This window comes from Scardinius erythrophthalmus (genome assembly GCF_964197995.2).
Source record: "Scardinius erythrophthalmus genome assembly, chromosome: 1".
NCBI lineage: Eukaryota > Metazoa > Chordata > Actinopteri > Cypriniformes > Leuciscidae > Scardinius > Scardinius erythrophthalmus.
In genome coordinates this window covers 20,086,463-20,098,862 of record NC_138221.1, presented here as the reverse complement: position 1 = coordinate 20,098,862, position 12,400 = coordinate 20,086,463, and the positions used below count along the sequence as shown (strand labels likewise).

Below are 12,400 nucleotides of genomic sequence, written 5' to 3'. Positions count from 1 at the left end.
CTATTTAATAACCCAGCTATCTTCAAAAAAGAAAACAAAAAAGAAAAACAAATTTCACCAGATCCTCTTTGCAATATATCATGCAAATTTAATGTCATCTGATTGATTCTCACCAAGTTGTGAAATTAATCTTTGTCTGGCTTGATGATATTTAGGACAACATAATTACATGCTCTATACCTTTCTGAAACGTCCTGTAACAGCTGTTCGTGCACAAGCTCTGCTCGATTCCTCTCCAATAATATTCTCTAAATCTGATTCAGGCTGAAATTGATAAGGCAAAATTGACCTGTGTTTACAAATACACCGGAGCACATGCATCTGCTGTTATGGTAACGGCGTGACGATTCCGGACAGCGTGAACTAGGCGGTTAGCGAATCACAACACAGACTGGGCCAAGCTGACCAATCAGAGCCCGTCTTGTATTTCTGAGGGAGAGGCTTCTTATAACCAGGAAATCGTCATCAGATCGGTTTACGAGGAGGGACACGCGGTGCAGAATAAAGGTAAATTATATGATTTTTTTTTTTCAAGCCTTCGAAAAAAGCTGATCAACCCTTTAACAGCTGCATCTGAACACTAACGTTATATCTTGAAGGATTACAGTGCTAATTTGAACCAATGGATCAAAAAGCAGAAGGAGAATGAGCATTTAGTTATCTGACTCTGTTGTTAGTAATCTGATCCCTTTAAAGTTTTTATTGTTCTTTATGTTTCCGTATCTAGATTGTATGGAAGCTTGTTTCCGCCACTAAATAATTTGCGACTTTTCATCTCACAATTCGGACTTTGTTTCTCACAATTGCGATATATGAGGTCAGAATTGTGACTTTTTTCCTCAGAATGGCAAGATATGAAGTCAGAATTGTGAGAAATAAAGTCGCAGTTCTGAGAAATAAAGTCGCAATTGCGAGATATAAAGTCGCAATTCTGAGAAATAAAGTTGCAATTGGGGGATATAAAGTCAGAATTGCATGATGTCGCAATTGCGTGTTATAAAGTCAGAATTGTGAGATATAGGCCTAAACTATTCTGATGTAAAAAAAAAAAAAAACTTTATTTTACGCAATTCTGACTTTATATCTCGCAATTCTGAGAAATAAAGTCAGAATTGCGAGATATAAAATCGCAATTGTGAGATAAAAAAATCGCAATTATCTTTAAAAATGTTTTATTCTGTGGTGGAAACAAGCTTCCATTTCATAAGCTGTCAGAAGAGTGAAGATAGATCAGTATGTAGTGGGAATAAGCGTTTCAAGTAGAGGAAAAAACAAAAAGTAAGTTTTTTTTCTGTTAAACTTTTTTATTTTCAAAGAATGCACTTTAAATTCAACATTTTCAATATTTGCTGATCTTAAACTTGTAAAATGTAAAATATTAATACTGAACATCAGTGTACTAACGGAAAAATCTGTCAACTCTGTTATAGACAAATTAGGTTGACGATAACAGAGTTAACATTTTCCACCATTTTGTACTTTTGTTAAAAAAAAACTAACCTCAAACCAGATACCACATGGCATGTCTAAAAACAGAATTGTATGGGGTTTTTTATATTATCGTTTTTTTAAGTGAATGAGAGATTCACTGCAATATCACAATAATAGATTTGACAAATAATTAATCTACTATTGGTGTATCCTAAACATTTTTTACAAATGAATGAGAGAATAATAGTGACATCACTGCTTTCCAGAATTTCCCACCAAAGGAAGTGATATCCCTTGGTGCAAGTCACATGCTTTTTCTACAAATGCTTTGGAGTTTTTTTGTTTTATAACAGATTTGACCAGAAAATTAGACTTAATTGTTTCATCATAATTCAAGTTGAATGTATGAGTCAGGAGGCAGAGACAGTCAATAATAGTTGGTGTGGGAGTCATTTAGCCTAGTTAATATTTCCCATTATTATTTTTTCCTAAATATAGATAAAGCATTATTTTTAGTGATAGTGTGATATATTTTGTGTTATTATTCAAAACTGATTCAAAAAAGTTCCTTTTGCAAGTCAGGCTTTTTTTTTTTTACAAATGCTTTGGAGGTTATATATATATGTGTGTGTGTAAAATAGTTGACCAGAACGTATGGACAGACACAAAATCTATTTTTTTTTTTTAATTAAATTACAGTGCTATGCATAAGTTTAGACACCCATGCTAAAGTTGACTAAAAAGAGGAATAAAAATCATCTTTTGGAAATTGAACTTAATGCCTTAATTAAAAAAATTAGGAAAAATCCAACCTTTAAGGACACCAATTTTCTTTGTGAATGAATAATGTATCGTAAATAAATAAATGTTCTACCTTAAAATACAGGGTGCATAAGTTTGGACACCCCTATGTTAAATTCCCATAGAGGGACATCATCACATAGCCTTCACCATACCTAGAGATTGGCATGGTTTTATTTCAGTTAGCCTAATAGCTGGTTTGATTTGCATTGAGAGATGATCTTATGGAAAGTTCCCCATGCCAATCTCTAGGTATGGTGAAGGCTATGTGATGATGTGGGGCTATTTTAATTACAAAGGCCAAGGGAACTTTATCAGGATGCATAGTATCCTGGATCCATGAAGTAACTGGCCTTTAAAAATAAAAATCTGCCTGCCTCTATGGGAATTTAACATAGGGGTGTCCAGACTTATGCACCCTGTATTTTAAGGAAGAACATTTATTTATTTACGATACATTATTCATTCACAAAGAAAATTGGTGTCCTTAAAGGTTGGATTTTTCCTATTTTTTTTAATTAAGGCGTTAAGTTAATTTCCAAAAGATGATTTTTTATTCCTCTTTTTAGTCAACTTTAGCATGGGTGTCTAAACTTATGCATAGCACTGTACAAATTATACAGAAAATATATATTCTGTTTATATAACTTAATAGAGTAAACATAAAACATGTTTGAAAATTAGACTTAGGCTAATTGATAATTCAAGTTGAATGTATGAATCAGGAGGCAGAGACAGTCAATAATAGTTGGAGTGGGAGTCATTTAGTTAATATTTCTATTAAATATTTGATAATAAATAATAATCAAGTCAAGTCAACTTTATATAGCGCTTTTCACAATACAGATTGTATCAAAGCAGCTTCACAGTATTAAATTAAAATAGTACATCAGTGTTTGTTTCTGGTGTAAAACATCCACGTTTGGTAATGCTGATCAATAGTATTGTTGATTGATTAATTGATAGCAAGCCAAAAGCAACAATGGCAAGGAACCGAAAAACTCCATCAGGTGACCTAATGGAGAAAAAAAGATCCTTGGGAGAACCCAGGCTCAGTCGGGGGCCAGTTCTCCTCTGGCGTTTATGAACTAGAGACCGGAATTAACTGTAAGATTAAAAGTATTATATGAATGCCTGGCTGAAGAGATGCGTCTTTAATCTAGTTTTAAACTGGGAACAGTATCAGGAAGGCTATTCCAGAGTTTTGGAGCTAAATGTGAAAATGCTCTCCCTCCTTTGGTGGATCTTTTATTGGTGGATCTTTTATCTTTTAATAATAATAATAATAATAAATTAATATTTAGTTAATATTAATATTTTTTTCCTAAATATACATAAATCATTATTTTTAGTGATAGTGTGATATAATTAGTTTTATTATTCAAAACTGATTCAAAAAAGTTTTTTTTATTATTTTTTTTAAATTAAAGAGGGTTTATCTGGTAGACTCGAAATGAACCCCCAATTCTAGAATGACTCGTGTTTGTCCTGTGAAGCAAATGGCACAGATGTGTATTAGAGGTGTAAGAGACACATCAGTCCTCAGTCTGCATAATGATGATTCCCTCGCATCTGATTCGCAGCATTAGCATACTGTGATGATGAAGGCCATTGTCCCACGTTTAATTCACATGAATACTTCTAAACTGATAACTGTTGTACTAGGATAGTAAATAGTTCTACCCATTTCACGTCAATAGTTCCTCATTTCACCTCATTTATTATGCTGATGTCTTCAGATCTCCTGTAAATTGACACTTTAAGCTCATTTCACTGGTCTAAGACTAAAGGCCTGTTTGCAGACGTTTAATGCCTCGTGACTAAACAAAGGGCGTCAATGTGAGTGTGCACACCGACGCGAAAAACGCCTCGCATAAAAGCGTAATTTAAAAAAAAAACGCCTCGGGTTCGTTTTTTTGGTTTGACGCCGCGTTAAAAACTATCCAACCAATGAGATTGGCGCTTTTGCTCACGTGTCTGGAGCTTCTGAAGTTACAGTAAAACACAACTTGGGGGGCGCTCAAACACAAAACGGTCTTGCCGAGCACACATACGTAAACACAACATTGTGTTAATAATAATAATAATTTCAAGCAATCCGCCCTCCCAAAAGGTGCTTATTTTAAAATTAAACTAAAATGCTCACGGCTGCATGGGCATTCATAACGGTGCGCGTCCACGGCGAGGAACGGGCAGAACAGAGTCAACGTTTTTTAGTTCATTCCTGCTTCCATAGGAATTCATTGAAAACGCTCGCTCTGCTCCGCACCATTATCAATGTCTGTGCAGATGAACATATTTTACTTTTGTTTTTACGTTAGCGATTCAAAAGCCCCAAGCGGTGTCACACATTGATTAACCCGATGGTAAAATATTCTCACCGTCACATACCTAGTATACCTGATTTTGAACACGAGAGGGCAGTATAGCACTATGAATGACATGATTTATTTATTTTTTGGACTAGAAAAACATTCTGGCTGTTTTTAAACTTAAACAATTATTAAATTGAAAAAAAAGAATAAAATGGGTTTAGTTCTGATATTTGTAAAATTTTATGTAGAAATAAATGGTGTATAATTAATTTTTTAGAACATATCAGGCTTTTAGTGTTTCCTTTTGTGACATTACTTTAAAGGGGGGGTGAAATGCTATTTCATGCATACTGAGTTTTTTGCACTGTTAAAGAGTTGGATTCCCATGCTAAACATGGACAAAGTTTCAAAAATTAAGTTGTACGTTTGAAGGAGCATTTCTGTGCGAAAAATACTCCTTCCGGTTTGTCACAAGTTTCGGAAAGTTTTTTTCGAGTATGGGTCTGTGTAATGTCAGCTGGAGCGGAATTTCCTTATAAGGGTCCTAAAGGCACTCGACCAGAGCGACGAGCAGAGAGCAAAAGCAGTACGCCCATCAAAGCGCTTTGCTCGCGATGTCAAAGAAAGAAGTGTGTTTTTGGTTGCCAGGGCAAGACAATCTTGCGCAGATTCCCGAAGAACCCAGCGTTAAGGGACCAGTGGATGGAAGCACAGCACGTAAACAGTGAATAGCGCTCGTGATTCTTTAGCTCCGCCGACACGGCACGCCTCCAGCCACACGTTTTTTTTTTTTTTCGGAAAGACTCGGTACTGCCTATCTTTCTTTTATAAATATAATAAAACTAAAGGCTTTTTGGAGATATGAAGGATGCAATACTACTCTATAGGTACTCAAGTTAAACATGAGATTGACTGAAACTGAGTGTTTCACCCCCCCTTTAATCCCTCGCCATAGCAAAACAAAGATATTTATTATCCGTTCACAATTTAGCATCTTTAATGTATTTTCATCATGTTGAAAAAGTTTGGAGGGAATAAAATAAACCACTTAAGAGGAGTGGGTAAAAATTCAAGGCTGATTTTGCAAAGAAATCCACATTCAAACCAAAATATCTGACTTCCTGTTGCTCAGAGCTAATGACTGTAAATTAGAAAAGTTGTCCGGCTCGGTGAGACCAATATACATATTTCAGTTATTTATTTTTGTAACTGTATATAAAACTAACCCCCCCCCCCCCACTTTTGTCAAAAACATTTTGAAAGTGACACACTTCCTGCTGCCAGTTGGTGGCACTATAACTTTGACTCACAATAGTTGCATCCATCTGATCGGCCTCTTAACACAAACACACTGCTGAAGTTTCATCAAGATCAGTTAATGTATGCAGAAGTTATAACACTTTGTGTTTCTCTTTTCTCGCCATAAATTCGTTTCCTCGCCACGGCCAAACCATTCGAGATATTCAAAAATCCGTCTGCAATTTAGCATCCTCAATGTCTTGACTTCATGCACACCGAGTTTGAAGGGGATCGGATGAATTCTCTAGGAGGAGTATTTCAAATTCCACAGCAAGCGTTTTCCAAACAACCCATAATAGCCGACTTCCTGTTGGGCTGGCGTAAAACTTAGAGCACGAAAGTTGATCTATATGTGTACTGAGTTTTACAATTACAAGCAGAGATGAATACTAAATAACAAAGTTTACAAAGTCTAACAGTATATTTAGGTACAGAAAATAATAATTAAGCCTAAATGTAAAATAACACTATTTGTCACTGTTTAAAATTAAATATAGTTTAATCTTTGTTAAAGCTGTATTTTGTTGTTTTGTTAATATCAGTGACACAGAAAACAGTATATATATATTATATTAAGTGTGTGCTGTCACTTCAAGACTGTTCACATATGACATAAACAAGAGAATACTTTCTGAGATTCGGGATGCAACGATTAACCGATTTCACTATTAACCGCGCTTTAATTCGTCACGGTTAATTAATCGTAAAGGCTCCACAACACCGCGTTTGTGTTTCACGGAACGGAAATGTTGCATCTTGCGCAAAATGAAAACATTATAAGAGCTTATGAGACACGGAGCACGGAACTAGTTCATATTTTGGGCGAACGTGAACTGAACGTACTGTATTACTGCCTGATGAACGTTACTGTGAACTCGTCCATTCTGGTCTGTGAACGCCGCGCTCTCAGTTTAACTTTCTTCAATAGAGTGCCAGATTTCTAAAGAGCCTTCCAGGCGAAAACACAGCTAAAACACACCATAAACCGGCCTTAATATGTAGCGGGAAAAAACACCCAATCTGGCAACACCAGCCACTACTGATTCTCTTGTTCGATCTCGTTCATCAAAATGAACAAATCTTTTTTCGAGTCATTTCGTTCATTTAAGGGGCTTTAAATGTTATACTATTAACTGCAAAATTCCCAGAACATATCCACCTCTGCAATCTTTATCATATTCTGAATGAAGAAATCATTATAATGCCGTCAAAAATCGTTTACAGGAAACATCAATAATTACTTTACCTTCAGAGTCTTTCGTTCATTTGTCACGTGACAGGCGCAATGAATGGATCGTTCATGAACGACTCATCACTTACGTTAAATCAAAACAAAAAGCAGCAAGGAGTCGTCGTATTTAAACCAGTTTTATGACAAGGTCGGTGAGGATGGGAAACAAACATCTGACGCATAGCTTCAGAGTTAAAACTGATAAAATAATTGTCTGTGGTTCAATATGGGCTGTGGCAATCATTTTGAAAAATGAAAAAAAAAAGCATGGAAAAAAAAGAACTATGAACTAGTTCAAAAGGCTATTTTTATTTTTATTGTTATTTATTTTCAGTGTTAAAGTAAGTCAAAAATCTTCTTTTTTTTTCACTTTTCTTTAATTCCAAAGAGAGAAATGGACTTGTTTGTTTGTATTATTATTTTGTGGTGTATTATTTGGTTGCTGAGCAGCAATAAATAACACTTTAAAATATAAGGAGTTTTCGTGTGATTTTATAAACTAATAGTGTTGTGAAATTAATGAATGCAAAATAATCGTGATAACCGTGAAACCGTGATTATTCCTCAAACTATAATCGTACCAACAAAATCTATAATCGTTGCATCCAGCTGAGATGGTCATTTAGACCAGTATTTTGACAATTTTGTGTTTGTGACCGTTCAAGGGCAAGGAGAAGAAGATGAATCAATTCTGCTAAAACACGCCCCTCTCTCTCTCTCTGCGCTTAATTAAGCATGAAAATAACTGAAATAAATTAGCAGGCTTAATTAAGCATGAAAATAACTGAAATAAATATATATTTAATGAACAAATTAAGCCAACTAATATGATTTATATTCTTTTGGTTTATCTACTAATGCATTTAAAAATTACAAATGCAGTGACAATAGCCTTTATGCCCAGCTGCACTACTTCCTGAACTTCAGCCAGCTCCTTTGTTTCCTGTCTGCCATTATTGGACAAACTGATTAATCCAGGTGTCTGATTATTGTTGTTGTGACTACTGAGGTCAGGCACACCTGGATTAATCAGTTTGTCCAAGAATGGCAGACAGGAAACAAAAGAGCTGGCTGAAGTTCAGGAAGTAGTGCAGCTGTGCATAAAGCCAATTCAGGTATCGGTATCAGTACTTGGTATCGGCGAGTACCAAAAATTAAAGTATGGGTATCGGACTCATTCTACAAAAAGTGGTATCGGTGCATCCCTAATTGAAAAAAATTGTTGTTGAAAAAATACAATTGTTTCACACTAAATTAACGCTGCAGCTTGTCTGAGATATAGTGCTATTTCACATGGCTATGAGCATGATATTACTGCAATTATATGATACAACTTTTATTCTTCAGGTCAATCATATATTCATAGGAAAAAAATCAGTTTCATTATCCTTTCAATGGTTAAGGGGATTTCCCATGCCTGACAGCGCTGGTCAATGGATTGATCTCTATGATGTGAAACATTAGATATCGTATATCTGTAATTTGAGTAAAAAATTAAATAAATATATAGTTTGATAAGTACAGATTGAAGTCCTTGAAATCCAAAAAAGTAGTGCTTGAAAAGTCCTTGAAGTCCTGGAATTTCTTTTTACAGAATCTGTACGAACCCTGGTTCCACCCCTAGCGCGTTATCTCGTTGAATATCATTGGGCAGCATTGTAGAAATGTAGGGTTAAGATGGCGTGGGGGGTTGAATCGAGATCGCAATCTTTTAATGATTAACCGTGCAGCTCTAGTTTCAGGGACATATAATTAATTTATAAAACGACTTATTGTATTATTTTATAGAAGTTGTCTGTTACATCTGAGATAATTTTTCATCTCCATTCACTCCATATTTCTCTTTTCGATTTTTTTTTTGATTATTTAGAAAATTTGATAATGAAAGTTTTTCTTTAATTTCAGACCTGATGGAAGTGGAGGAGGAGAGTGAAGAACTGAGTGAAGTGAAGGAGGAGAGTGAAGAACTGATGGAAGTGAAGGAGGAGAGTGAAGAACTGAGTGAAGTGAAGGAGGAGAGTGAAGAACTGAGTGAAGTGAAGGAGGAGAGTGAAGAACTGAGTGAAGTGAAGGAGGAGAGTGAAGAACTGAGTGAAGTGGAGGAGGAACATCAAGTCAAACCTGGAGAAAAACCTTTGAGTCGCTCGAAGACTAAAAATACATTTTTAAAGTACAGAGCCAAGAAATCTTTCACCTGCACTCAGTGTGGAAAGAGTTTCACACGCAAACAAAGTCTTGAGATTCACATGAGAGTTCATACAGGAGAGAAGCTGTTCACATGCAATCAATGTGGGAATAGTTTCAGTCAATTAGCACACCTTAATGTTCACATGAGGATCCACACAGGAGAGAAGCCATTCACATGCAATCAATGTGGGAATAGTTTCAGTCAATCATCATCCCTTAATGTTCACATGAGGATCCACACAGGAGAGAAGCCATTCACATGCAATCAATGTGGGAATAGTTTCAGTCAATTAGCACACCTTTATGTTCACATGAGGATCCACACAGGAGAGAAGCCATTCACATGCAATCAATGTGGGAATAGTTTCAGTCAATCATCATCCCTTAATGTTCACATGAGGATCCACGCCGGAGAGAAGCCGTTCACATGTGATCAATGCGGGAAAACATTTCTTAGGGCATTACACTTGAAGACACACCTGACAGTTCATACGAAGGAGAAGCCACATTCATGTTCTGAATGTGGAAAGAGTTTTTCACTGCCGTATAATTTACAAGTACATCAAAGAATTCATACTGGTGTAGGAGTTCATATGTGCTTTGAGTGTGAGAAGACTTTTACTACAGCACAATGTTTAAAACTACACCAGAGAATTCACACTGGAGAAAAACCTTACAAGTGTTCACACTGTGACAAGAGATTCAATCAGTCATCATCTCTAAAAATACATGAGAGGATCCACACTATATCAGCACATCTGAAAACACATGAGAAGATCCACACTGGAGAAAACCCTTACAAGTGTTCACACTGTGACAAGAGATTCATTCAGTCATCACATCTGAAATTACATGAGAGGATCCACACTGGAGAAAAACCTTACAAGTGTTCACACTGCGACAAGAGATTCAGTCAGTCAGCAAATCTTAAAACACATGAGAGGATCCACACTGGAGAAAAACCTTACAAGTGTTCACACTGTGACAAGAGATTCAGTCAGTCAGCAAATCTTAAAACACATGAGAGGATCCACAGCAGAGAGAAGCCGCACACGTGTGATCAGTGTGGAAAGAGTTTCTCTTTTAATATTCACTTGAAGATACACCTGAAGATCCATGCAGTGTAGAAACCACATCACCGCAATCTGAGACGACCACTAGGATTGCACTAATACAGTTGCTTTGTCTGGTGATACTACGGTGAAATGTTGTGAAATATAATATAAGGAGCAGGCAAAACCTTATTTTATTTGTGGGGAATCAACCATCAGGGTGTCTTTTCTTAGCTATTAAAACATGGTTTGACATTCAGTCCTTATTCTCCTGTTCAAGAGGATATTCAGGCTCTCATGAAGATGCTAAGGCACAAAGAGCTGGTCTCATTTTTCAGCTCCACTCCTGCACATCAGTTCAGTCCAGCCCTGTGCTTCAATAGTGTCTTTTGAAGGGGGTGGATTGGAATCCACTGCTGCTTCAATGTATATGTAATGAGTGATTAAAATCAAGGCATTAATCAGTTTTTTTTACTTCTAAATATCAAATGAGCTGAATGACTTCTCTGGAGTTTTTACTTTGTTATAGACGAATCCGGCGAAACTACCGGAAGTAAGCGGGCGCCATTACTGAGCTGTTGCTGGGTAGCGTTGCGCCATTGCCTCCTATTGGTTTGGTTGCGTCCACTGGAATAAACAGCCTGCGATTTACGACTGTCACTAACGTTACATATACAACTTTACTATTCTTCCTCTGCAGAGTTATTTGAACTGTATAAGTGTTGTTAATGGTCTGAGAAAATCGGACAGGTCCTTTAAGAACTATGTATTTATCATCTGGTAGAGTGTGCATTATTTGACCAACCCATACGGAGCTCAGATAATTTTTTTGACCCTCTATCAGTGACCTGCAGTTGGCATTTTGTTGATCATCGGATGCCAGGCGAAGGAGAAAATACTCTTGAATACCTTTAAAACAACCGAAGGGGCGCGTTGGGGCAGTAACGTTAGTAACATTACTGTATTTGCTTGACTGTGACTCTCACTCTGAGAACCAACAAGGCTAGCAGTTAGCTGTACCTTACCCTTTCCTTTTGAAATGTGAAAATGAGATAAATAATGGTCACAAATGAAAAACATCAATTCGTTTATTTGATATCATTCATTTATTTATTGTTGCCAAATGGACAGATCTTTTAATAGTTTCCTCGTTAGCTTGCCTAGCTAGCATAGTTATTGCCAAGCTATTTTCATAAATAATCTGTAAGATCGTTTGTACCTTCATCTGTGACTGGAGGCCACTGTCTAACATCATCAACCCAACAATACTGCCTGGCTGTAGCTGTCATCGAGGGTGCGTTTGCGTTATCACGGAGGTTTGTTTACATACTAGTAACAGCTCAGTAATGGCGTCGCCACAAGATGGCAGCCTACACAGAACGCTCGTCGGATTCGTCTATAGAGCTTACGAGTGTGATTACTGAAATGTTCTTTTCATGTATTCTTTAACGTCTGTATTTGATATTTGAATGCAATAACAATGCTTGCTTATTTATCCCAGCTTCCAGAAATGAAATAGGGGCATGTTTTGTGTTTGAGAAAGGTCTTCAACATGTTAAAACACATAGGGGTCATTGAAGTCTATAGTTTAAGGGACCATTTCTCAGTTAAAGCCTATATTTTCCATTTAGACTAAAATGTCCTATCCTGAGAGAAATAACTTATCTTGATGTTTTGAGACGAGACTCCTGTTTATAGTTAGAGCCTGGCCAAATCCAACCTTGGAAAAGATGTGTGTCGGTGTGTGTGTGTTAGTCTTCTTGCTTACAGGTTAAGGAGCCACTGGCATTATTGGAGATTGACTAAGTTGTTGTTTGAGACATGCTGGCACCCAGCAACCCAAATCTGTGCTTCAGTCTATCTGTATATGTGTGGGAAATTACTATGTTTATCTATTTCTTAGCCAATGAGAATTATTCAACCTGTAAGCAATGACCTAGCTTAGACCTTGGAAATGGTATAACTGCTGTGATCTTTGTTACTGTAAGCGGGGCGGCCTACGAACTCCTGTGTGAGTCTTGAAGCTGACTTCTGCTGATGAAACTGCAAACTATCTTCAGTAAAACTTTTCATCAATTTTTTAT

At 36.6% G+C, this 12,400-nt stretch overlaps 1 protein-coding gene across 1 annotated transcript; it reads left to right on the top strand.

The window, feature by feature from the left end:
* Positions 1-374: 374 nt before the first annotated feature.
* Positions 375-12,400, top strand: LOC308704690 (uncharacterized protein). The gene is made up of 2 exons (XM_081389179.1): positions 375-507; positions 8,983-12,400. Exon 2 carries the CDS (start codon positions 8,988-8,990, stop codon positions 10,389-10,391), a length of 1,404 nt encoding a protein of 467 aa, XP_081245305.1. The 5' UTR covers positions 375-507; positions 8,983-8,987; the 3' UTR covers positions 10,392-12,400.

What these genes read in the sequence shown, in the direction of transcription:
- LOC308704690 (XM_081389179.1), top strand. Translation starts at nt 8,988, where the DNA reads ATGGAAGTGGAGGAGGAGAGTGAAGAACTGAGTGAAGTGAAGGAGGAG.